The sequence below is a fragment of the Panthera leo genome, chromosome D4 (assembly GCF_018350215.1).
Source record: "Panthera leo isolate Ple1 chromosome D4, P.leo_Ple1_pat1.1, whole genome shotgun sequence".
NCBI lineage: Eukaryota > Metazoa > Chordata > Mammalia > Carnivora > Felidae > Panthera > Panthera leo.
Window position 1 is genome coordinate 81096336 of NC_056691.1, and position 27717 is coordinate 81124052.

At 40.1% G+C, this 27717-nt stretch overlaps 1 protein-coding gene across 6 annotated transcripts in view; it reads left to right on the forward strand.

Moving 5' to 3' along the window:
• Window positions 1-27717, forward strand: part of MRRF (mitochondrial ribosome recycling factor) — a 54015-nt gene that overhangs the window by 1950 nt on the left and 24348 nt on the right. For 3 of the 6 annotated variants that reach the window (XM_042912156.1, XM_042912161.1, XM_042912158.1), the window contains 4 exons: window positions 2954-3174; window positions 11386-11541; window positions 14849-14967; window positions 20769-20860. In XM_042912156.1, coding sequence (XP_042768090.1) covers window positions 2954-3174; window positions 11386-11541; window positions 14849-14967; window positions 20769-20860 — 588 coding nt within the window. The remainder of the gene's footprint in view (window positions 1-2953; window positions 3175-11385; window positions 11542-14848; window positions 14968-20768; window positions 20861-27717) is intronic. The other 3 variants (XM_042912163.1, XM_042912162.1, XM_042912157.1) reach the window with 2 other exon arrangements.

The following is a 27717-nucleotide window of genomic DNA, read 5'->3' on the forward strand; positions in this document are numbered from 1 at the left end:
GTACTTTATATACAATGAGGACCCACATCCGTGTTTATAAAAATGTACACATTATAAGCTAATATACAGCTGGATTGTGAGAAGTTGCTGGGACAATGGATAAGCTAGGGCTTTGTGTCCCTCATCTAGTTCTTTACAAAATTAAAATGCACCTTCTATAGAAAACACAAAGTCAAGTTTTGAGAACCTTAACTTTGGAAAAACAGTATGTGCCTCAAATAGATTTAAAATATACTCCCAACAGTTTTAATAATAACGTCAATAATTGCTGAGTGTTTCATATATGTAATAGTATACAGTACACTGGATAAGAGCACAGACTCTGGAGCTAGATTGCCTGAAATCTAATCTTGGGCAAGTTATCTGTGCCTTTGTTTCTTCATCCATAGAATGGGTATACTAATAGTCCTTTTTTTATAGTGATATCATGAGGCTCAAATGAGTTAATGTATGCAATACAGCGTTTAGAATAGTTTCTGGCACATAGTTGTAACTCTGTAAATGTTAGCAATTGTTTTATTATTATTGTTACAATTATCTTTTTGAAGGCTCAGTAATATCACGGCAGTAAAAATGGGGTGGAAACTGTAGCTCAGAGAGGCTAAATGATCTATGCAAGGTCACACAGCTCCTAAGTGTGGGATTCCATTTCAAGGCTGTGTCCAAAGCCCAAATACTTTCTCACATTTTTTTCTGAGTTTAGGTTAATTTTGTCGGATAATACCGGGGCTCCTGTGACAGTTCCTTTCCTTGACTAACTCTTCTGTGCTGAACTGTTAATATGCATGTCCTTAAGGTAAAGGGCCCAAGGGACAGCCTTTATTGAACCTCTACTTTGAAATTTCCTGACTTCTGTGCAATTAAAATCTACGCCTAAAACATTTCAGCAATGTGGTTTATTTATAGAGTTGTCTTCCGGTTCACATGTACTGGGTCTGCTTTTGGGTGCTGCGCTTTCTGTCAAAGGTTGTTTATTTCTAACCCATTTTGATTTCCTGTTGCTTTGTGGATTGGTATTATGACCTGCAACAGGAACACCAGGAAACCTGTCTTAAATGGAGCAGCCAGATTGAAACCCTGTAGATTAAAAAAACAACAACAACAAAACGCATTATTATACAGCCATATTTGGATATAAGTGTGGGTAAGGCATTGGCTATATTAGAAAAACCTAGATATAGAAACCTCACTTAGAGCCAAATTTTGTGAACAGTTTTGGCAAAATAGGGCAGAGCCAATAGTTCCGTGCCCTTGGACAGCAATGGTCTCTTTGAGCATCAGTTTCTACATCTGTAAAATGGAGATTATTATACTTTCTCTGTGGCATTACTGGGAGGATTAGACATGGTAAAGCAAGCAGCCCAGGCCTGACTTCAATTAATAGTAGCTATTGAAAATAATTAAAGAAGAGGAAAGATACTTTTTAAAATCTAGATTTGCTTTTACTGATTTCATGTAGTCAATCACAGACATCTAGCATCCCTTGCTATTAAAAATTCCAGCAGGAGAGAAAAAAAAAAAAAACCTCCATCAGGAGAAATTATTTGCCTTTGATTTACTCGCTTTTCTTTTAAGAAATAATAATAATGGTAGCTAGCATTTATTAAGTAGGTACTATATCCCGGGCACTGTGCTAGGTGTTTTACATGCATTTACTATCTCATTTTAAGATCAGGATTATTTTTCTCATTTTGCAGATGAAGAAAGTGATGCCCAGATAGGTGCAGTGAATTGCCCGAAGTTGGAATTTACATCCAGATCTGACTGGCTAGACTATCTTATACTATCTTAGACTATCATTGGTAAAGACACGCGGGATTCTTTATTGTGTCTGACCGTTGTGTAGAAGTCTTTTTGAAAGGAAAGGTGATAGCTGTCAACAGATACTCTTTGGGGGGCGGGGGGCTCCTGCTATTAGCTGGGCACTGTGCCAATTATCTTACCTGCATAAACTCATTTATTCTTCCCGAGCCTAAGAAATAACTATAATTATCCCCATTTCACAGTTGAGGAAATGAAGGTGCAGAGGTGTTCAGGGGCATTTAGTCAGTGGTGGAGCTGGGATTAGATTCCAGGTCTTCCTGGCTGCAAAGTGCATGCTTTTATTCAGTTCTGCTGCATTAACATTTAAGGATGGGATTTTTTTTTTTTTTTTTTTTCTAATGAGGTATAGGACTGATTTTCAAAGATAGTAACTTCCAGGTATTTGATGCTAATTGCTCTTGGTTTTAACTGAGTGATAGCCAGATTCCTGGCAGAAGCTGGCTGTAGACTCCCTCATCTTTTCATGGTCAGAGACCTTAGAAGTATAATGTATAACTTGTGTTAACACAGAGGAGGGTGGCATTTTCCAGAGCTTTAGTTCTGTAACATGGAAGACCTCAAACCTCAACCGTGCTTCAGACTCACATTAAAGTAAAGTGCATTCTAATTGGTAATCAGCGCATAAGGAACCAAAGAAAATTTTAATTAAATGCTGTCGTGTGAATTTTCCAGTCATTTTATGCCTGTTGAAATGAGTTTTTTAAATTTAGTTTAAAGTCCTCTTCCAGTGCTCTGCCCTCCCTTTTTAGAGTATAACTTTATCAAGATTTTTTTGCCTTTTCTCATGTAAGGGTTTAATTAGCATCATTAAAGATTTCAGCTGCTGCACATTTACTTAACTCTGTGTTTCCTGTGTACTATAAGGGGCATTTGGTACAGTGGAAAGAGCCTGGCGATTTGGAGTCCTACAGACTGTGGGCAAGTTACTTAAATCTCTGTGAGCTTCAGTATCTTTCTGTAATATGGGGCTAATCATATTTCCTTGTATGGCTGTTGGGAGGAGGTAATATATTTAAATTGCTTAGCATATAGCTTAGTTTGCAGTTGTTGCTTGATAATTGGTACAAATTATTTTCTGAAGTTGTAATACTATCTGTTTTCCTTTTTTTTTTTTTTTTTTTGGTCTTAGTCTTTATAGTGAATGTTCACAAGGATTGTCTTCCGGCATGGCCTTGGGATTAAGATGCTTCCGCTTGGTCCACCCTGTCTTTTGTAACTCCTTTGCAGCCTTGACCAGACCTGTTTCAGAAGTGACGCTGAAGACAGTGAGTGGCAGACAAAATGACCATGGACAATACATGGCCTCACCAGCTGTACCAATCCGTTATTTCGCTACCAAGAAAGCCAAAGGTAGAGATATATGACCTCTTCGCCCTTTTCTTGCATTTAGCCCTTGAACTATTGTAGCTGGAAGGGATCTCAGAGATGTACTGAATTTCTCCCCTTGAGGAAGAACGTGGAGATGGTGTCTCAGATAGTTCAGTTCATCAGCTTAAATACCACAGTGACAGAGACAGTGTTAGAACCAAGGGTCTCTTTGCTCATTACCGTGTGGCCTCCCGTGTTACCATTGCTCAGAATATACCTCATTTCCTTCTTTTAGTTTTAGTTTTGGAATTAGAGATGTAAGTGCCAAGCCAACCAGAATATTTGTGGCAGAGATCAACATATTTTCTCCTTATAACAAGCAAGACCTCTGTTGGAAGTGAAATTAAAACCAGAAGTTTGTTGGGTGAGGAGGTATTAGAGCCATGGATTTAGATGGATGATCTTAATGGTTTGTGTCATCCAAGAATGAGACTTTGATATGCCGCAGGTCTCAGCTTAAATGTCGCTTCCTCAGGGAAGTCCTCTCTGACCCCTTAGACTGGGTCAGGTCCCTTGTTACATGCACTCTTGTGCACTGTTATTTTACCTTTGACGTCCTTAGCACAGCACCCGTTAATTAATCAATTAATTGTGAGATTAATTATTGTTTGTCCTGTGTCTTCTATGCTGGACTCTATGAGAATAGGGTCCGTGCCTTATTTAGTACCTAACAGGTCCTGACACATAGTATGTATCAAAAAATGTTGTTGAATGAATAAGGAGTGCAGAAAGCACTCCTCAGCACACCTCAAAGCACACGTGCTATTTGCAGTGGTGGGTCAGGGAGTCCATTCCCAAGAATGGTGTTGGAAACATGCTGCTGAATATTTTTTCCGCTGACTTTCCTTTTATGGTTTCATATGAACCCTCCCTTTGCTATTAATAGGAAAATTAACAAATTGCTGTAAGAGCATTAATAGTTAGAAGATTTATATTGTTACTAGTGATAATGGTAACAACTTTTCATCTGTATGTTGCACTGATTTTTTTTAAATTTCACAAATTCACGTATTTAATAATTTGACCTTTATAATTATCTATTGAAAGAATTATTATTATCTAGTGAAGACATTTTTATAATTATCTGGTGAAGCCCAAATCTCACCATTTGCAAACGAGGAAACCGAGGTACCTATGTACGATGTTTGTCCATGGTCACATCTAGATAGTGGCAGAACTGGGAATGGGGGGGGGGCCTCCTGATGCACACATTAGCTATAGCGTGTAAGCAGCTTTTCATATTTACTTGGCTGCTCAGTTTTTAGCTCTTCTGCCTCTTTAAAAAGTTGGTTGTTTCACTTTTTCTTTGAAATTTGTTGGATTCCTTCTGTATTAGGAATGAGAGTCGTTTGTTGATTGTGCTATAGCTGTCTGCTTTGCCTTTTACTTAATGGTGTCTTTTGTTGACCATAAGTTTTAATGTGGTCCTATTTTTTTCATCCTTTCCTTTATCATTTGTACTTTTTGTGTCTTCTGTAACAAATCCTTACCTACCCAGAGTCATATTCTTCTATATTTTCTTCTAAATATTTTAAAGTTTTTTACTTTTCGTGGGTTTTGAGTCCATATGGAATTTATTTTTGAAGGTGTTGTGAGGCTGGGAATCTAGTTTTAAGTTTCTTTTTTGAAATGGGTCATATGTTGTGTCAACATCACTTATTGATTAGCCCCTTCTTTACTCCCAGATTTGTAATGCCTCCTCTGTTGCATGTCAAGTTTTTTGTTGATTTTAGTTGATTTTGTTGAATCACTTATCTCTTCCTCTTCTAAATTTCTTGCTACCTGAATCACTGTCAGAAAGCCTTGAACCTAGTGGTAAAAATCTTTCCCCTTACTATACATACACACTTTTCTGGCCTTTCACTCCTGTATGTGAAATTTATAATCATATTGTTAGTTTTTCTCCATAAAGATTTTATACATTTCTTTGATCAGCTTTATTTCTGGGTATTGTCGTTTTGGTCACATACATATTTTTTATTAAATAAATTTTGGGGTTATAACATATATGCAGAATAGTACATACATTCATTGTAAGTGGTTACAGTTCAGAGAATTCTCACAAAGTGAACACAGCCTTGTACCCATCACCCACATCAAGATATAGAACATCACTCGTACTCTGGAAGCTTCCTGCCCGTCCCTTTCGGTTGTCACCCTTTGAAAGATAACCCATTTTGGGACTTTAGCACTATAGATTAGGTTTTCTCTTTTTGAGCTCACTGTAGCTTCTTTTGTGCCTGGCTTCCTCCGGTAACAATCTGTTTGTGAGATTTGTCTATGTTGTTGCATGTAGTAGTTGTCTCTGCGTTTTTATTTATGGTATCCTAGTGAATGCTTATACCACAACTTGTGTATGCTTGTCCAGTTGATGGGCATTTGGGCTGCTTCCAGTTTTGAACTGGAAGTACATAATGCTACTGTGAATGTGCATGTACATGGATTTTGGTGCCCATATATATATACCTTCCTGTTGGTGTACATATACCAAGAGGTGGGATGGTCGAGTCTTTCGAGGATGTGTATATTCCCTTTCAGTACATACAGTTTTCCAGAATGGTTGTGCCAGTTTACACTCCTACCAAAGAGGTTTTAGCTTTCTCTTTGTTCCACGTACTCACGAGTGCTCAGTACACTGTCTTTTTATTTCTAGCCATTCTGATGGGTGTGTGGTTTTATCTCATTGTGGTTTTAATTTGTCATTTCTTGATGGGTGATGATGGCGAGCACCTTTACATCTGTTTTTTGGCTCTTTGTATATCCTCTTTCCAGTCTTTTGCCCATTAAAAAAAAGTCAATTGGTAGGAGTTTCAGTATATTCTAAAGATAAGACTTATGTCATATGTACGTATTGCTGATGTGCTTGCCATTTCAGTCTGTTAGTGGTGTTTTGTTTCAAGTTTTTATTTAAATTCGAGTTACTTAACATATAGTGTAATGTTGGTGTCAGGAGTAGAATTCAGTGATTCATCACTTACATTTAATTGTGTCTTTTGATGAATAGAAGTTCTTAATTTTAAGGTAGTCAATTTATTAATCTTTTCCTTTATGGATAATGCTTTTTTTTTTTTTTTTTTCCAGTTTAAGAAAAATGACCCTACCTTAAGGTCATGAGTGGATCTATTGTGTTATTTTATGGAAGATTTGTTTTTTTAAATTCATATCTTTTTTAAAGATCATTCGTGCTGTTTGGTTGCTGGTGAATAGGAACACTTTTGGTTATTATACACCGATGTGATATCTTGCAACTTTGAACTCTTTTATTAGATCTATTATTTGTATATTCTTTTGAATTTTCCAGGTAATTGTGATACCCGTAAATGATGGTAGCTCTGTTTTTCCCTTTCTAATCCATATACCTTTTCTTCCTCCCCTCTCTTCCTTTCTTCCTCCCTCCCTTCTCTCTTTCTAACTGCATTGGCTAGGAACTCTAATATAGTTTGAATAAACATGACTGATGATAGTAGGCATCCTTGTTATATTTCTAACTTGTTAAGGAACACTTCTCATATGTTAACATCAAGAATTATGTTTGCTTTATTTTTCAGTAGTCTCTCTTTTAAGCAAATATCTTCTGTCCCTATTTTGTTAAGAATTTTTGTTTTGAATGGGTGTTAAGTTTTTATCAAATGCTCTTAGTGCATTTGAGACGATCGTCTTTTTTTTTTTTTTTTTTTACTTTTTTAATCTATTAATGGGGTGACTCAACATCAGTAGCTTTTTCTGATGTTAAACCACTTTTGCATTTTTGGTATGAGCCCTGCTTGCTCCTTTTGATATATAATTTGTATGTACACTGCTTGATACATAATTTGTATGTATGTTGTTGGATTTGATTTGCTAATATTAATTTAGGATTTTTGAGTCTCTACCTTTATGTGAGGTTAGCCTTAATGTAAGTCTCTGATATTGATGGGTATAACTTTCTAGCATTTGCTTGTCCGGTTTTGGTATCAAGACTATATTAGTCTCATGATGTGAGCTGGGAGTTCATCTTTGTCTTTCTGTCTCTCTCTCAGTGGGATGGTCTGTGTAAGACCAGGATTAATCAGTTTCTTACATGATTGTTAGAACATGCCTGTGAAATCACCTGAACCTGGTATTGTGTGTGGGCAGGCTTTAAATCATAGATTCAGTTTCTTTAATGATTATGATGCTATTTAGATGTTCTCTTTTTTCTTCAGTTAATTTTAGTAAATTATGTATTTTTAGGAAATTTTTTATTATTTCTACTTTTTCAAAGTTGTTGGCATAAAGTTGTCCATAATAGTCTGTCAAAATTATTAAAATCTCTAATGTTTTGGTAACTGTCTTCTCCTTTTCTTTCTTAATATTAATTGACTTGCTACTTCCTTTTTTTCCTCAGTTATTCTTGAAAGAAGTGTTTTCGTTTCATAAGCCTTTTAAGAAAGAGATTTTAATTTTGTTGATTTGTCATTTTTGGTTTTATTGATTTCTGCCCTTTATTGTTTATTTTCTCCCCTGTCTTTCTTTTTCTATCCTTTGAACTGGAGAGTTCATTAATTTTCAACCTTTGTTCTTTTTCCTATAAGTGTATAAAGCTATAAACTTCTATGTAAATATGTCAGGTGGCTCAAAGAAGTTTTAGATATACAGTATTATTATTATTTTAAAACACTTAAAATTTTCATTATGTGTTTTCCATTAGTTCATGACTTATTTTGAAGTGTTTAAAAATTTTCAAACATGTTTTTTGGAGAGTTAGCTTGATCCCACTGTGATCAGAGACTATGTCCTATATGATGAAGATTCTTTGATATTTATTGAGATTTGTTTTGAGGGATAGAACAAGGTCATTTTGTATACAAGTCCAAATATGCTTGAGAAGAATGTGTATTCTCTTACTGCTGGATGCAAGATTGTGTATATGACCATTAGATTGAGTTGGCTAATTGTATTGATCAAATTTTCTATTTTTTTTTATTTGCTCAATTTATCAGTTATGAAGGAAGGTATTTTGAATGTCTTTGTATGATCGTAGATTCATCAGTTTCTCCTTTTAATTCCATTGATCTTGACGCTACATTATGTGGTGTATTTAAGCTCAGAAGGGGAGTATCTTTCTGGTGAATTGTTTCTATTGTCATTATGAAGTGGCCTTCATTTTTTCTAAAAATGCATTTTGTCTTAAAATCTATTTTTAGATGTTGATATAGCTATCAGCCTTCTTTTGTTTAATATTTTCCAGGGTTATTTTTCCATTCATGTACATTAAACTTTCTGTAATCTTATGTTTTTGTAAAACCTCTTACGTGTTGTATATGACTAGATTTAAAAATATCTTACTGAGAATCTGTAACTTTTGTTTTTGAAATAGATGGAGTTTTTTAATGTTTATTTATTTTCGACAGAGAGAGAGAAAGCACGTACAAGGTGGGGAGGAGCAGAGAGAGAAGAGGGAGAGAGAGAATCCCAAGCAGGCTCCACACTCAGTGAGAAGCCTGACATGGGAGCTCGATCTCATGACTGTGAGATCGTGACTTGAGCTGAAATCAGGAGTTGGATGCTTAACTGACTGAGCCACTCAGGCATCCTGAGAGTCTCCAACTTTTAAGTCAAATTCTTGGTCTGTGTATATTTATTGTGATTACTGAGTATTTGTATATCTACCATTTTATTTTTTACTTTATCATAGTTTTCTTTGTTTTTCTCCTCCTTTCTATTGAATTAGCCAAATTTTTTTTTATTTCTGTTTTCTCATCTCTGCTAATTTGGAAGTTATACATTTTATTTCTTATTGTTTTGGTAGCTACCCTTAATTTCTTTTTTTTTAACTTTTTATAGAAATTAAAAGGCACCTATAGAAAAGTGCAGTTATCATAAGAAACAGCTTGGTCATTTTCACAAACTGAAAACACTTGTGTAATCAGCACCTAGATCAAAAACCAGAAATTCCCAGCATGTCAGAAGTCCCCTTTATGCTCCCTTCTAGTAATTTACCTCCTACTCCTTGTAGGTAACTATATCCTGACTTCTTTTTTTTTTTTATTTTTTAAATTTTTTTTAATGTTTATTTTTGAGAGAGAGACAGAGTGTGAGTGGGGGAGGAGCAGAGAGAGAAGGAGACACAGAATCCAAAGCAGGCTCCAGGCTCCGAGCTGTCAGTACAGAGCCCGACGTGGGGCTCGAACACACAGACTGCCAGATCATGACCTGAGCCGAAATTGGACACTTACCGACTGAGCGCCCCTGTATTCTGACTTCTAATGGCAGGATTATGTTTGTCTCTATATTCTTATATCTGGCTTCTGTGCTGCACACTCTATATTCTAGTGTCTAGCCTCTTTGCTCAACGTTATGATTGTGAGATTTATTCTGTGTAGTTGTAGATCTTTCTTTCTCATGACTGTATACTATTTTATTCATATTATCTATCCTCATATTGATGGGCATAACTTAATTTTTTTCTTTTTGTTTTGAGAGAGAGAGAGAGTGTGAGCAGGGGAAGGGCAGAGAGAGAGAGAGAGTGGAAGACACAGAATCCGAAGTAGGCTCCAGGCTCTGAGCTGTCAGCACAGAGCCTGACTCGGGGCTCAAACTTAGGAACTATGAGATCATGCCTTGAGCCAAAATCAGACGCTTAACAGACTGAGCCACCCAGGCTCCCACTTAAAAATTTTAACATACATTCTTAGTTTAGAAAATCTAAAATTGAAGATTATGTTTCCATCATTTATAGCTCCTGTTGTGGCTCTTGGAAAGTATACTGTTACTGTAAATTTTGATCCTTTTTAGATAATTTTTCTTTTATCTTGGGCTCTTTTCAAGATCTCTTTGTCCTTAATTTTCTGCGTTCACAGGATGTCTAGGTATGAATTTACTTTTAGTATCCTGTTTGGAACTTGTGTTTCTGAATCTGAAGATTGTCATCTTTCATTAGTTCCAAAAATACTAAGCCATTATTCTGTTAACTTAAGGGCAGTAAGGTTTCAAGAACGGTGGTGACACAAGCCAATAAATATTTTTTTAAAAATCACTCTGCTGCTTACTGGTTGGTACTTTGGGGAACACATTTAAATGACTTGTGCTATAGATTTCTCATCTCATCTCCTCTCCCTCTACAATGGGAACAGTAATAATATCTGTTCTTCCTACTTCCAAGAGCTGCTTTGATTATCTAATAGAAGAATGTACTTTAAATTGCATTGCAAATTATAATATGCTATACAAATACCACAGGAGTTAGCTCTCTGTAGATGTTTAATAAAATTTGTTGTGAATGAATCTCAATAAATACTTGAGTTGTTAGCAAATAAGTGTAGGATAGTAGTAGTACTTAATATTTTTATTCTTTTTTTCCCTTGACCCACCTCCCACGAAGAAATGCAGGAATATTTGTATACTTGTGGGAGTGATCTATATACATAGAATGTAAATGAAAAATCACCATGGTGGCTTAGGCATAAAATAGAATTTTATTCAGCTCCCATTGCTGTTGATTTTTCTGAAATATGAGTCATTATTATCACCACTGGTGGTATTTAATGTCTGTAACTACTGTTGTTCCTTTTGTCTCTACCAGCTATCAGATACTTTGCATATCCTTGTCTTAGCATTCGTTTTAAAATGAATTAATGTATTTCCTGTGTCTCCAATTAGATTGTATAGAGACAATCTAATGGAAAGTTTGTAGGTTAAAATTAGGCAGATCTGAGACCAAATCTTGGCTATACTATTTCATGATCTGGTGACATTAGGCAAGTCACTTTACCTTTCTCATCTTCTGTTTATTTTTCTAAAAAATAAGGAATTAATTTATTTATGGAGTGCATGCCATGTGGATAGTGCTCTTATAGGTGTTTGAATTACTTAATTTGTATCGTAGCAACCTGGCAGTATAGATATTATCCCTGTTTTATAGGGAAGGAACCTGATACTCAGAAGAGCAGAGTAATTGCTCAAAGTCATAAAACTCGTATGCGTGATAGCCAGGATTTTCACCTGGGGTGTTTCATTATAAAGCCTGTACCTTCACTAGTACCTCAGAAAATGATTAGCATTTTCTGGGAATCCAGTGGGTAATAAACGTAGGCTATTTTGTAGGACACTGATGATGTACAGTTTTTTAGCACTTGGCATTTTTCCCTGCATTTCGTAGGCACTCCTTCCCTAATTGTTTATTGTCTCTGTTTCTGCTGCTGTTCTTGTATTCACTGATTGTTGACTTTCTAGCCAAAGGGAAAGGACAGCTCCAAACCAGAGTGAATCTTAATGCTGCCTTGGTTGAGGATATAATCAGCTTGGAAGAGGTGGATGAAGAAATGAAGTCTGTGATAGAAGCGCTCAAAGATAATTTCAATAAGACTGTCAATATAAGGACCTCACCAGGTTAGTGACTGAACCAATGTTTTGGAGAAGGGCATAGTGGAAAGATCATGGCTTTGGCAGGGCTGGGTTTCAGTCCTAGCTTTGTTACTTACTAACTGGTGACCATGGGCAGTTAACTTTACTTTTCTGGTCCTCAGTTTCCTTGTCTGATTCCCACCTTATAGCTTTGGGGTGAGTGTTAAAGTCAGTGAGGTGACACATGTAATGGTTCGAGCACAGTGCCTGGCTCGTAGTTAATACTACGTTTGTTTGTCCATTCAACGATGAACTAAGTATTGTGCTGGTCCACAAGTGGTGAACAAAAGTAGGCATGGTCTTTGCTCCCATGGAATTGCACTCTCAAAAAATGGGATTTTTATTATGATTATACTATATAAGCACTTCTAGGTGTTTGGTCTTACAGTAACTGACATTTTTGGTCTGATTTTGCCAATTTGTCCTATTTGGCCATTCTTATCCCTTACTGGGAACCAAGTGGCTGCAGACCTATCCATCTGAGGCATTTCTGTACCTCTGAGCTTGACCAGGAAGATTCCGTTTGGGTTAATAACTTCCTGAAAGTGGCTTTTCTAAGTGGGAAATGTCAGAACTGTCTAAGAGAACTGTTTGCAGATGTGATGGAAGAAGTGCGTTGTCAGCTAATGGTGCAGGCAGGCAGGAAAAATCCAATTGCTGTTAAATTGGCCTTTTGGAAATTGTCATCATCCTAGAGTCAAGCCTGGGACCCCCTCTGAAGGTATCTCTAGGAGCTTGGGCTGCTCCCACTCACATCTTGGCTGGGATAGTTCCTAAGGAAACTAGGAAATACTTCATGAACTTGTTCTTAAGAAAACCAAATGGAAAATATACAGCTCCATTTATAAACACCAGCAGAAACATACTGAGTTTAGAGACGAGATCCTGTGTGAAATCAGAAGACCATTCCGTCATTTGTCAACCTTTGGACTGGGGCATTTCTGCCTTTGCTGACAGTAGAGCGTGCCATTCAATCTCTCCCAACTGTTTATTTTAAACTTGCTTATTATTTTAGGTATGAAACTGATAAAGTGCTTTGTCTCCCCTGTGCTTTCTGGCCTGTTAACATTCTGCAGCCGAAACCAGAGAGCAGTTTGAGAGGAGCTCAGGGAGAAATGTGATACTTAAAATTAGCCAGCAAGCTCCACTCTTGTTGAACTTAAAAAGATGATGGGCCTGGAAAGGGGTTGGGAGTGTAATTTGTTAAATGTTAACCTCTGTGAAAATGAGGGGCAGGAATGAGGCTGAGGGAGATTCTCGCTGGGGACAGATTGAGGGAAAAGGATTTGATGCATTATGTCGATATGGATTTAGGGAATGGGAACCACCACAATTGCATACTGAAAAGCCCATGTTGCGACTTCTGTGGCAAAGGATCTTATGGCAAATCAGGAAGGCTGAGTTAAGATCCATTTTCAAAAGGCCTCCCGTTGGTATTTCCTCTTTGCCTCCTTCTCTTCAGGGTTATGTTTGTGTAACGTTCTCTCTAGAACTTGGGGCCATGAAGAGACTGGGTGAAACTGAACTTAGCCAGTCTTTTCTGTGCCATATTCTTCCATATCCTCTTTCACTACTATCTGAGCCAGCAGGCACTTTTCCTTTCACACCTCTGTCTGTCTACCAGTAATTTCTATCTCCAAGGTAGTTGATTGCTTTTTTTAAAAATTATTTTTGTAATATGAAATTTATTGTCAGATTGGTTTCCATACAACACCCAGTGCTCATCCCAACAGGTGCCCTCCTCAATGCCCATCACCCCCCCTCCCTCCCACTCCCCACCAACCCTCAGTTTGTTCTCAGTTTTTAAGAGTTTCTTATGGTTTGGCTCCCTCCCTCTCTTAACTTTTTTTTTTTTCCTTCCCCTCCCCCATGGTCTTCTGTTGATTGCTTTTAATAGTTGTCTAAGATACAGATTTATCCATGTATTTGTTCTTGCCCTCTTCCATTCATCCATCCATCTGTACACTGATGTATTCACCAAAACATTATTGAGCACTTATTCCGTGCTGATTGAGTAGGTGCTGTAGATACAGGGAGAAAGGACGTTGTTCCCAGCTTCCAAGAGCCTGGAGCCTAATGTGAAGAGATCAACAAGTAAACCAACATGGATGAAACCAGATAGCAAAGCAGAGTGGTGAAGAACATGGCTGTAGAGTTGTCCAGACCTGGGTTTGAATTTAGGCTCCATTATTAAGAACTGTTGTGACCTTGGGCAAGTTACTGTCTGGTCCTCCGTTTCCTCATCTGTAAAATAGTGGAACTATCTCATAGAGTTGTGATAACGAAAGCAAAAGAAATTATAGAGAGCATTTAGTATGGTGTCTTGTGCATAGGAAGTGTTCAGCAAATCTGGTTATCATCATTATAGAAGGGTGCATGGGGTCCTAGGGAGCTCATAAGGGGGTTTGTTATCCAGCCTAGAAGGTCAGATAAGATTTCTGAGATTGGAGGCTATTATAGCTGAGTGTTAAAGAATGAGCTGGAGTTATCTGAGCAGAGAAGGACATTCTCAATGGAAAGAACAATATATGCTCAGAATCCTGAGGCAAGAAAGAGCAGACTGTATTAGAGAAATTGTAAGTAGTTTAGCTTGGTTAAAATACAGGAGAAAGTCAAGAAGTAGTAACGGTTAACATTTACTGGGCACTCGTATATGCCAGTTACAAGTGCCTTCCAGAGACTTTCATAACAACCCGATGAGGTAGGTACAATTTGTATGCCCCATTTACAGAGATCAGGAAACAGGTGTCTAAAGGTTTAGGGGATTTGCCTAGGGTCACATAATCAGGAGGGGGCAGAGCTGGTATTTGAACCCAGGTCATTGGTCTTCAGAATTGTGGAGATTTTTACCATTATACCTCCTGGACTTTTCCAGATTGAAGCCAGTGTTGTCAACAACCTCCTCTCCTGTGATGACATTGAATCTGGTTGAATACTTCACATCAGATCTTGGGGTCTTAATAAAGTACTGCACTGCATTATTCTTACAATGGTATGCTGGGACAATTCCCAGTTTGCCTAAGAGGACCCCTCCCCCACTTTTTCTTTGTGTCTCAGAATGAGCCATTTATGATTGGCCACCCTGGTTGACGGTAGGGAAGTCCTAGTTCTGACAACACTTCAGAGCCCTTTCCGGCAAGTGACACTGCTGCTCCTGTGACAGCCCCTTGAACAGTCTTGCCACATTGATAAGGGATCACTGAATATTAGTTGAATCTGAATTAGGTAGGGACTTAGATGTGGGGCTGTTAAGGTCTTTCTGAGTTCTAAGACTCTGTGACTTTTCTTTTAGGATCCCTTGATCATATCACTGTGGTAACTGCTGATGGGAAGCTTGCTTTAAACCAGATTGGCCAGATCTCCATGAAGTCTCCACAGCTGATTTTGGTGAATATGGCCAGCTTCCCAGAGGTAAGGTGGCTTTTGCCAAAGGGACCTCTTCGTGATCTCTTTTGGAATGGAGGAGGCTAGGTCAAGTCAGGAAGAAGTAGTCCCTCCAGCTTGGGATGGAACAAGAGAGAAGGCACAATAAAGGGAACTTAATGATAAGGAAAAACTCTCTTCTTGTTTCAAAATTCCTTTTTTGTTAAACTCAAGCACTAAAAGGCCAGGCAAGTAACTTGAATACTGAAACTGGCTCCATCTAAGGAACATAATAGTGGCGATACAGTGATTGGCGCTTAGCCAAATGGAAGGGGCTGGGGTAAGCGGGAGAGCCTGCACCCGGTCTGAAGGGAGCAGCCTCTGCCCAGCTCCTGCTGATCATTGCCAGGCAGAAGTTAAACCTGGTAATCAGTGTTATCAGACGCTAAGGTTTTTATTTCTAGAATAAGCCAGTAACTCACATTTTTATATAAGATCTTTCCTAAATGTTGGTAACAAATTCACTTTTTTTTTTTTTAAAGACTGTGAGACAAAGTGTATTAATGGGCCAGATTTGGGCTATGGGCCCCCAGTTTGTGACCTTTGCATTAGTATTGGGAGCAGACCTTCAGGAACTCATATTCCTTTCAAACTGGTCCATTGCAGAATTGGACAGAGCACAGAGCCTCCAGGGCTGGAAGGTGGATTGCATTAGATCATCACAGCCTTGAGGCTATGATTTTAAGTCTAGTTGAGGAAGACAAATGGGCTTTTCCTTATTGTTCCAGTGGATTGGGAATTGACCTGGACTGGGAGTCCTGGGGAACCTGGGACCCGGTCCCATCTCTACTGTTTGACCTCCATTTTATCATCTGTTAACATGGGGTAGAGGAATCTGAAGTCTCTTCCTGTTCCGATGGTCTCTATCAATACTTCTCTCCCAAAGACCAAAGTGGAACCTGTTGGATTTGACAAACTGGGTTAGAGACATGAGGAGGGAAATCCCTTGCTGTGAACAAACTGTTTCAAATCAGAAGGCTGCTGTAGCTAATGTGCCAGGCACACTTGTGTGGGGCTGTTCTGTTTTCCATACTGCAGCCAGAGTGGACTTTTAAAAATATGTATTGGATTATATCATTCCCATGCTTTAAATTTATCAGTGGCTCCGTAGTCTTTTGGAAAAAAGTTATTTTGGCCTAGAAGGCTTTGCCTTATGGGGGCACCTGGGTGGCTCGGTCGGTTAAGTGTCCAACTTCAGCTCAGGTCATGATCTCACAGTCCGTGAGTTCAAGCCCCACGTCGGGCTCTGGGCTGACAGCTCAGAGCCTGGAACGTGCTTCGGATTCTGTGTCTTCCTCTCTCTCTGCCCCTACCCCGCTCGTGCTCTGTCTCTCTTTCTCTCTCTCAAAAATAAATAACATTAAAAAAAAAAAAAAAGGCTTTGCCTTCTGATATGGCCCTAGTCTGCCTCTAATCTCTGCAGTCTAATGCCACTGTCATCCCTGTACACCGGTCTAGGCACACTGGCCTTTCAGTTCCTCAAATGCGCCATACCTTTGCATCCCCAGGAGTTACGCATATGCTGTTGCCTTTGCTTGGAACACTCTTGCATGTCTAATTGTTACTCCTACTTTGGATCATAGCCTAAATGTCACTTTTTCAGGGACACCTTCCCTAATCTGCTCAATCTCAATTATTCATCCACACTGGCCTCTCTTACATAGCACGTTCTTTTTCTTCATCACACTTCTCATTAACAGTTACACATTTATTTCCATCTTTATTTTCCATCTCCTTTCCATTAGATTGTAAGCTTGGAAGGTAGAAATTGTATCTAACTTGTTCCTTGCGTCCAGCACCCCTCACGCTGCCTGGCACACGGAAGCACTCAGTAGATTTTCCTCAAGTGGATGAATACTTGTCGTTAGATTGATGGAAGGAAGGCACTCTTTCCTGGTGTCACTGAGAAGCAGAGAAATGGATGAAAAGAGAATTGTCAACTCTTTCCCATGCTGGCTCCCTCTAAATGGCTGAGGCCTTCTGCCTTGTTCATCTGATCCCATAGGCACCGTGGGCCAATTTAGGGAATAGCCTCCTAATTACACAGCTTGAAGACCTCATCAGGCAGATTGCTTTTCAGAGCCAGCCACTTCTGTTATTAAATAGCAAATGGCATTCACAGAAGAAGCACCTGATTGGCCACCAGAGCATCTTATGAGGCAGGAGGAGGTATTAACAGCTTAATTTTTTCTTAGCAAGTTGGAGTATATCTTCATTTTTTTACCGAAGTATCTCTGCCATCTTCCTAAGTTGAAATTCTGTGAGTTTTGAAAAGAAAAATCTTCATAATCATCTCAGTAGAGAGGTTCTTTGCAAGGACAGAGTGAGGAAGTGTGACTTACATTGTCTTTTGAATTCCTTTATCTCATCTGGTGCATATATTAAACAAATAGCTCTAACTAAACATTTCCTTCCTTTAGTTTAGAAACTGTCCATAGACTACCCAGGTTCATAGCTTCAAAATGCTGAGCTAATCCCCTCTGTGTTTATGTAATTCCTTTATGTCTCACATGCGGTTGGCTTTCTTTCCAAACCTGAGCATTTCTGTGTCGTGGCGTAGTGACACGATGCAGATTTACATGCATAATCTTTTCAAACGCACTGCAGACAGAACACTGTGTTGCATTTGTTTAACACGTGTCCTGCTTGATGAATGATACACACAGTTGCTGCCTTCCATAAACTTGCCTGCAGCTAGAGTTAATGATGGGAAAGAAAAGAAGGGAGTAAAAAACCACAGCTTGATTTGAACAAGGCAAATGAAAAAAAAAAAAAAATTCCACAGCCTCCACGATTGCTCTTGTGGAAGGAAGAAAGCTAATGTGTACTGAGTGTCTGCTGTGTTGCCAGGCTTTGCTTTCTCATATTTTGTTTAGTGATCAACACAGGTACTTTCTAAAATGAAGCAGTATTTATTCCATTTTATAGATGAGGCTCAGAGAAGTAAAATATCTTCCCCAGGTTCACACTGTTAGGATAGAGTCAAGATTTGAGCACAGGTCTGACACTAAAGCCTGTGCTTTTGCCATTCCTGCATTAATTCAACAAACTAGGAAACAAAAATAAAACCCCCACAAATATTTACTGAGTTTCTGTGAGTTATTACGTTCTCTTTGAGGTGTTGGGAATTTGTCGATGATTAAGACAGACAGGGTTCCTGCCTTCATAGACCTTACATTCTAGGGACTCATTGGGATATAAAGAAAATGGAGGGCCACTAATTAAAATGGCCCCAGCAAAGTTGACTTGAACCCAGATTGTCAAAGTGCTTGTTCGCCTGTCCAAGAAAATTTTGTCATTTTTATCCTTTAACATAGATTAGCTTAAGAATCACAATAGCAGACATTGCTAATTGGTTATGGCACTCTTTCTTGCCTGACCCTAGATGGAGTCTATGAGCTTTCTTGACACAGTACTCCAAGCAGCTCCAACTAGTTGGTCAGTGTTGCTGTTTGAGAATAGCCTATTTGTCCTGAGGTGCTGATTAGCATCCCTTCAGTAAGGGGATACAGCCTGAGATGGAAATGCAATAGAAATACGTGCCTTTTTGTCTGAACAATGAGTTTCAGAAGTCGTTTTGGGAAAATAACTGTAATTCCCTGAGTTTCTGTATCCTACCATATCAAATGAAAATATACATGTTGAGAATATTTTAGAAGAACTGACCTAGAAGCCAGTTCATTAATCCGCTCATTCAACATGCATTTACTGAGCACTTTCCAGGTACCCAGCACTGTAATTCTACTGGAAGGATATACATATTGAGGGATAGTTCTGCCCAGCTTGGAAGCCGCAGTGGGTGTTCCCATGCCTCTGGGGGAAAGTAGTCTGGGAAGACTGGGGCAGACGGTGAAGGGAGTTGGTGGCGGTGAGATGCTACAGTTGAGTTCTCTGTCATTCAGAAGCTTCAGGAGAGGAGGATTTAGAGACTTGAGATCAGGCCACTTCTTCAAAGTGGAGGTTCTCCCTTTATTGCTAACTTTAGAAATGATTCATTTTATTAAAGAAAATGGCAGCCCTCTTGGCGGAGGAAAATTTCATTTCTTTATCCATCTCTTTTACGTACCTTCACCATTCCCTTTATATACCAGACCAATTCCACATTATTTTTGTCTATTTAAAAAAAGTTAAATTCCACATGCTATGATTACTGAATACATTGGAAGGAAATAAATACAAGGTAACGTCATTGGATGGAGGGTTGAGGCACCTGAGATCTCCTCCCGACTCTGCCGGTAACCAGAAGTATGGTGGGCAAGATCCTCATTCCACCGCCCTTGGCTCTCAGGGAAGACCGGATATGTGTGTAGGGTCCCTGTGTACATAGGAAGGGACTGAACTACATTATGTCAGAGATCCCCGCTAGCTCCAACAGTCTGTGGTGGTCAGGAGTACCGTTTGAAGAATTTACTGTTTGAAGCGATGGTCACACTGTGTTCCATTCTGTGACAGCCTCCCAAAGGGATGATTCTTCTGCATGTGGACTTGAAGTTTGTCTTTTTTGACCTTATGGCAGTACCTTAGGTCCTTGTAGAATTAAGGTCATGTCAAGATGAAATGGATAAGCTTTTTAGGCACTCCCTCAAAAACCAAAACAAAACAGGAGTGCAACAAACCCCATTCATTAAACCACAAAGTCTAGGGAGGAACTCAGGGCCAACAATTGTCCCTGTGAATCCAAGTGAAGTACACCAGCTGTGGCCAAACCTAAAAGTCTTTGAAAATGTCGGAGGCCTTCTTTTCTTGAATTCCACATTGCCGTGCCAATGAAAGTGTCTTCCATCCACACTGCTTTATCTTGTCCTTTAGGATTTCGTAGCAGGTATAGTTACATTGCTCGAGGTGAAGTGAAGCACGTTGGGAAATCCATATACCTTGTGCCGCCTGGCACAGTAGAGAGCAAGGCTGTATCAGAGAAGACCCTGAAGGATGTCACACGGGACAACAGTGCGTCAGCTGACTGATGACATCAGCTCAGCCTTGTTTGCAGGATTTGCGCATTCTTACCTTTATAGAATAAGTTTAGATGATAACGCCCCTTGCCTGGGTGTTACTGTGTGCCAGGCACAGAACAAGATGCATCGTTCGTGTTACCTCATTTACTCCTCCGGGAGATACAGGTACCGTGTGCTCTCAGATTACAACGTGGAGACCTCAGGTCGAGATTGTTGCCCAGGGTCACATGGTTGGCAGAGCAAGGATTTGGGCTGAGATCTTTCTGGCTCCAAAGCCCAGGCTTTTGACTGGTGTACCATACTGCCTTTCCTGGAGCACAGACCAGCAGAGACTCACTGCTCAAGCCAAAACACGAGTGAGGTCGGTGTGAGTGTAGATGTGAAGGAGTTAAATTTATTTACTCATTCCAAATCGGCACTGGTATATTTTGAGTGTAAAATGTCAACTGGAATTTTTAATGTATAAAATCTTTCATCTGTCCTTACACCAATCTTTGTACAGACCAGCCCCCCTCCCTTGAGGATTTATTGTGGTTTTGATCTGTGTTGCCTCAAACCGTTGAAATCTTTTCAAAGAAGCAGAGCTGTTTTCTTTTTATTTTTTCCTCCTCTTTGCTTTTCTTCCCTCCCGCAGTACACTGGTACCAGGAGTGGACGTAGTTTGCTATTCAGCTTGATCAAAGCACTCTACACCAATGTAACTTCCTGATCTTACTGGTAACAGAACTAAATGTTTCCATGTTCTGCCAAGATGGGTTGCCAGTTATCGACAGAGGGCTTGCATCTGGTAATAATTATTTACTAATTCTGTTTACCTTTTGATCTGGTTTTCAGTGTACAGCTGCAGCTATCAAGGCTATAAGAGAAAGTGGAATGAATCTGAACCCAGAAGTGGAAGGGACGCTAATTCGGGTGCCCATTCCCAAGTAAGTTTGGTTCAAATTCACATCTTCTGATGCAGTGGGGCAGTTGTCCTCGGAAGGAAACCAACAGGCCAAGATACTGTTAGGCCCGTAGCATATTTTTTTTTTTTTTAATTTTTTTTTTTAACGTTTGTTTATTTTTGAGACAGAGAGAGACAGAGCATGAATGGGGGAGGGTCAGAGAGAGAGGGAGACACAGAATCCGAAACAGGCTCCAGGCTCTGAGCAGTCAGCACAGAGCCTGACGTGGGGCTTGAACTCACGGACCACGAGATCACGACCTGAGCCGAAGTCGGACGCTTAACCGACTGAGCCACCCAGGCGCCCCAGGCCCGTAGCATATTTTACCTGTACTCTTACCCTGGCAAACTCCAGCATCCTTTGGGATCCAGTTTACCGATTCAGAAATATTTACTGCATGCCTACTACATGCTAGGGGCTGAAGATGCAGCAGTGAACCTGGCAAAGTCTTTGTCTCCGTTCCAGGCTGGGAACATTCCAGGCTGGGAAGGTGGGACACATAAATAGTAAAGTCATCCCAGATAGTGAAATGCTGTGGGGAAAGTAATGGCGGTGGGACCCCATAGAGCGACTTGATGAAGGTGATGGTAGAGGGACAACTTAGCCTGGGAGAGCTCCTTAAGGAGGTAACGTTTTTGCTGAACCGAATGGGGAGGAAGAGCCAGGCCGGGGGAGGGGCTTTCCAGGCAGACTGAGCAGCCAGCACAAAAGACCTCGACACTCGTGTCCATTGAAGAGTTATTTTTTACATTAGTCCTTGCTTGCTGAAAAATTTAGGCATTAGAACAGAATATTGTTGATTATATAAATAGAACTTAGGGTTTTGAATGAACAAAATGTATGTTTATTTTTAAATTAAAAAAGAAATAACAAGACTTTGGCATGTTTGAGAGGCAGAAAGCCAGTGTGCCTGAAAGTCAAGGAGGGAGGGAGAGGGAATGGAAGGTAGGCTTCTCAGGCCATGGTAAGGAGTTTGGGCTTTACTCTAATTGGAATGGGAAGCCACTAGAGGGGCTTAAGCAGAGAAATCTGATCCAATGTTGACTTTTTGGGGGTCTTTTTGGCTGCTGATTAACAAATGGAACATAGGGGGGCAGAGTAGACACAAAGAATAGTCAGGAGGCAACTGTGAGGGTCCAGGTGAGTTCGAAATCTTTGCAGATTCCAGAGCAGGCACGGTAGTTTCTCCTATAATCTCATTTCTTACTTATCTGTAAGTCCTTCTTCCTACGTGATGCCTCTTGGACAGCAGGTCCCAAGTGAGTGTTGAATTAATTCATTTAGTCATTCAACAAATATTTATTAAACACTAACTGCATGTCAGGCACTTTCCTGGTGGTTGAGATACAGCAGTAAACAAAATAAACAAGAAGAAGCTGCTGTCCTCCTGGGCTTACCTTATAGTCGAGTAGGTACAGTAAACAGAAAGGCTGACAAACCCATGATGTAATATCAAGTGAGGATGAGGACTATGAAAAAGAATAGCAGGGTAAGGGGATAGAGGATTGAGGTTTTTATTGTAGATCGGAAGGTTCAGAAGGAAGTGACGTTTGAGCAGAGACCTAGGTGAAGTGAATGAATGAAGCCTCCAAGTAACTAGAAGGGAAATAGCGTCTTTTTGTGCCATACATCACGTTGTATTTCTTCACATATATTGCCTCACTTCTCACACAGTCCTGTGAAGTACGTTTATTCTGGGTATGGAAATTTAGGCTCAGAGAGATAAAGTAATATGTCTGAGATCACTCAGCTTATGCTAAAGCTGGGACCCAAGCCTAGCCTTAATTGATTCTAAAGCCTCATGATGTGCTTTAAGAACCAATAAGCACAATAAGCTTATTGTAGCAATAAGAACCAATCCCAACACTGAGAGTCCAGGAACTTTCCCCACTGAACTTTTTTTCTGCTTTAGGACCAGAAAATGGCTGTTTTATTTCATTGTGTTCTCGTATTCTGTAAGTCAGAATTAACACTGTGCTTTGAAATCATGTGAATTGGGAGCAATATGACCTAGTGTTTAAGAACCAAGTAGACCTGGGTTCAAGTCCAGAACCTGTTTGCTTGGTTAGTTCATTAATTTTGCTCAGCCAGTTTTTACAAACGTAAAGGCTCTGTGCTGGAGGCTAGGGATGTACAAACCTGGTGTTTGTCTTCATGGAGCTCACAGGCTGTGGCCAGGCCCCTTCTTTATATCATCTGCAGCTTATCCATGGAATATACTATTACCCACAGTTTATGGATGAAAAATTGAAATTCAAAGAAATTAAGGGACTTGCCAAGATCATATGGTCAGTAAGTGGCAGTCAGGATTCGAATCCTATTTCTCTGTTACTAGAGTACGTGCTCTTTATCCTGCACTGTCTTTATAGGTGGGTTATTCTGGAAAGTGCTATGTGTACTCATGGACAGCAGATGTAAGTAAGACTTGCAAGTGGAATAGATAACAGTCAGCAGGTTTATTTTTTAGTTCTTTTAAAAAATTTTTTTTAATGTTTATTTTTGAGACCGAAAAAGAGACAGAGTGCAAGCAGGGGAGGGGCAGAGAGAGAGGGAGACACAGAATCTAAGGCTCCAGGGTCTGGGCTCTGGGCATAGAGCCCCACATGGGGCTTGAACCCACAAACCACGAGATCATGACCTGAGCTGAAGTCGGACGCTTAGCCAACTGAGCCACCCAGGTGCCCCTATTTTTTAGTTCTTGTTCTTTTGTCTGCAAAATCTTGGAAAAGCCACGTAACCTCCATAAGCCTCAGTTTCCTCATATACCAGATGAAGAGATTGTTCTCAGTGGCCTGCCAGGTCCCTCTGAACTTTAAAATTCTGTGATACTGTGAATTTCTGCTGCTGAATGCTCATTGCTCACTTAGATTCTCCTTAGAGTGGCCTGGTTGTGTATCATATTCTTCTTTCAAAGACCTAGTTTACATAATGTGCACCTCTGCAGCCCCTCAGGAGTTAACGGTTGCCCTTGTGCACTGTATGTAAGTTTGAAGGATCAGTGAGTTTTACTTAAATTTCCAAAGACTTGGGGATCTGTTACATTATATTTTACATTATTTTATGTTGGTTAATGGGAGTAATCTAAGAGAAAGTTGACGGACCAAAACCGTCTGCTCCTGCAAACCTCATTTTTTATACACTTACTTCCCTTTGACAAGGTGGTAAGGTCATGAGGCCCCTTACTGAATTATACGTTTGGTAGTTTTCCAGATAAAAAATGAATGATCTGTTCTTCATTATGGAGCCTGTGTCACATGAGAGGATAAAGGTTGATTTAGACGTGAAGAGGACCAAGGTTTTTATTTGGTTTTGGCAGTGACTTCCACATGACTGTGGGCACGTCACCCTAGCAGCTTGCTGCCTGCTAGTTCCTTACTTGGAAAATAAGTGAAATAATACATAATGATAGGTAGAGATTTGGTGGGATTAGTAGAGAAAATAGATTAGGTCGTATGATCTCCTTAGAGGAAAGAAACTATGTAAATATAAGATACTGTTATTATTTCAGTAAACTTAATTTTCTAGATATATATAATTCTAGTTGAGAAGGGAAGAAATGAGGAAGGGAACTAATATATTGAGTACCTACTATGTCCCAGGGCCTGTTAGGTGCTTGACATAGATGGAGAAAGTGGGAGAGTCTGCTTTTTAAGTGGGAGAGACACTTTTTAAAGTCTGCCTTGGTATCACAGAAGCATGCAGTTGAGTTCATCCACTTTTGTAGCTGTGTGACAATGGCACCTGTCCCCACCTCTCTGAATCTCTGGGAGATTACTTGTAAAGTATTTACAGGGCTGGCGTGTGGTTATTGGGAGATTTCAGTGAGTTAACGTACACAAAGATTTTGCTGTTTGGCCGGCACCCAGTGAATGAATGCTAGCAAATGTTCCTCTCCTCCCTTTCATAGATAGGTCAGAACATAATTCCCTTTTAAGGACGAGGAAACAGATTCAGAGAAGTGAGGCATCGGTTCCGGGTCAGATAGCTGGTAATTGGCAAAGCTGTGAGGAGGAAAATAATACACTAAGCTTACATGAGGTGATTGGGAGGTGAGATTGAACCGGAGGCATACATCCCTAGGATCAGTTTCTGATTACAAAATTTCAAGTTTAGTTCTAGGAAAATGTGCCCTTCCTGATGATCTTGACTCTTCCTCTGCCTAATGATCCGTCTGCAAGTTTTCTGGTCTTAACTCTGGCTGCCCACCGCTAAGTTTTATTTGCAGTTGCAGCAGATCTCAGCTAGTACCTCGCCTTCATTATATTTCTCTGATTCTTTTATTCTTATTTAAATGAGTCTACTGAGTATGTTGACTCTTACTAGAATCTGCCTCTGATCCTTTTGGGAATTAGGGGGAAGATAAATCCTAAATCGACAACAGGTCAGACCTGGAGCCGTCTTTCACAGCCTCTGGGAACCCAGCCCCGTGTGGTTGCGTGCGGTTCTTCTCAGTTCGGTACCGCGGAGCCTGAGGCTGGGCTGTGTCTGCCCCCACTGGCAGTGCATATAGTTTTTGTTTTCTTCTCTGGCCAGCATTCTTTGATTTAGAGAAGCCAGCCTACTGGATAGATTCTTTGGCCATTCCTGTTAATCAGGTGTACTGAAATCATTTCTTCTACTTTCCTTTCCTATCTATGTAGTCAAACTATGGGTGCTGTTTATCAACCACCTGCTCTGCAGGTGCAGCACCTGAGGGTGCCGTGCTGAATGCTCTGTAGTTTCCTCTTGTTCTCATTACACTCCCATGAGGCCAGGAGACTATTCTTAACGCCCATTTGACTGGGAAGACAACGGAAGCTCATGGAAGGTGAACGCCTGCCGTCATAAAGCTAAGTGGCAGAAGCATGGTTAGAACTCAGGCCTCACTATTTTAACTGCCGTTGCCTGTTCTCGTCTCCTGGTGGCACATCTCTCTGGAATATCACTCTTTCACTTCTTAATCAGGGACTCTGAAAAGTTTTGAGCAGCAGATCTTTTTGCACCAGGCCAGATTTCTGCCCCTACCCCATTCAGATCTTTACTATGCCCCCACACAAACAAGCAAACACACACACACTCCCTTGCTCATTGTTCTATCAAATCTCAGGGAGAAAACCACACACAGTAGAACGAAGCTGCTTGGTGGAGAGCACTGACTGCATGTCTGCCTTGAAAGAAACCTGTAAGGAATCATGAACTCACTGAAGAGATAAAAGCACGTGTGATTGACTCACTCCCTGCTGAGGCTGCGTTCTTCCTTGATTGTCCTCCTCTTTTGTTATTTTTCATCAATGTCCGCATCGATTTAATTTTAAGTGGAATTAAAGAAAAAATTAAAATACCTCCATCCTGTTCTCCATGGGGAACCACTCTTAGCACCTTGATTTTCTAGATTTTTTTTTTCCTGTGCAGATTCAAACACATGTCTGTATCTCCTCCTTTTTCTTGTAATGATAAGGGATTAAATTATACATACTGTTCTGCCCTTGTTTTTTTAACTTACCAATGTGTCATTACTCTCTGATGAGTAAGAGTGAGAATTCTTCCTCACTCTTTAAAGGATGCATAGTGGTTACATTTTACATACAGCATTAACTAGTTCCCAGTTGTTGAACGTCTTTGTTGTTGAAAGTTTTTCTCTTTGACTAACAGTGTCCTAATGATCTTCAAGGTGTACTTCCTGTTCTACTGGGAGTGGGAAGGCAGGGGCGCTGGAATTGGGAAACAAGTGAACAGAACGTGGGGAGCCTTAGTGTTGCTGCTGCTGCTTGATTGCCTGAGTGCTTGTTTGCAACAGTGTGCTGCATATTGCTGAGCTTCTTAGAGACGGGGACATTTCAGGGCCAGACAGCAGTCTGCAGCTCCCCCAAGTGACCCCTCCAGGGGTCCTCAGACCCAAACTGCTTTCCTCAGTCTATCGATTTAAATGTTAAACTCATCCCAAAACACCCTTGTAGAAACATCCAGAATAACGTGTGACCAAATATCTGGGCAGCCTGTGGCCTAGTTAAATTGACACATAAAATTAACCATTGTAGTTTTATAGATCATTTCGAGGATTTTAGCTTTTGCTTGGAAGGGAACGGGAAGTCAGTCAATGGAGGGTTTTGAGCTAGGAGTGACATGATCTGAATTAGGTTTTCAAAGGATCGTAATGGTGGCTATTTTGAGAATTCTGCTGTAGGAAGGCAAGGGTGAAGGCAGGGTTCATTTAGGGGCTATTGCAGTAATCCAGGCATGATGATGGCCTGGACTAGCTTAGTAATGTGGACTTGGTAAGAAGTGGTCTGCCTCTGGATACATTTTAAAGAAAAAGCTGCCAGGATTTGCTAACAGATTAGTTGTAGATTTAGAAAGAAAGGACTAAATATAAATATGCCTCCAAGAGTTTTGGCCTGAGTACCTGGAAGGATGGGATTACTCCTCACTGACAGGGCAGACTGTGGGAGGGCAAATTGGGTGCGAGGGAAGAGCAGGTTTTGTCTGTGTTTATCTCGGGATACTATTAGATACCTACGTGGGGAGGTCAAGTAGGCTGTTTGATCTGTGAGTTTAGAGCTCAGAGGACAGGTATGTGGACCAGGGAGAGAAATCTGGGAAGTATGACCCTGTAGAGGAGGCCGTGAAATTAGGTGACTTTTTTTTTTTAGGTTTATTTATTTATTTTGAGAAAGACAGAGAGTGCACCCAAGCACGGGAGGGGCACAGAGAGAGAGAGAGAGAGAGAGAGAGAGAGAGAGAATCCCAAGCAGGCTCTGTGCTATCAGAGCCTGATGCGGAGCTCGATCCACGAACCGTGACATTATGACCTGAGCTGAAATCAAGATTTGGACACTTAACTGACTGAGCTACCCAGGTGC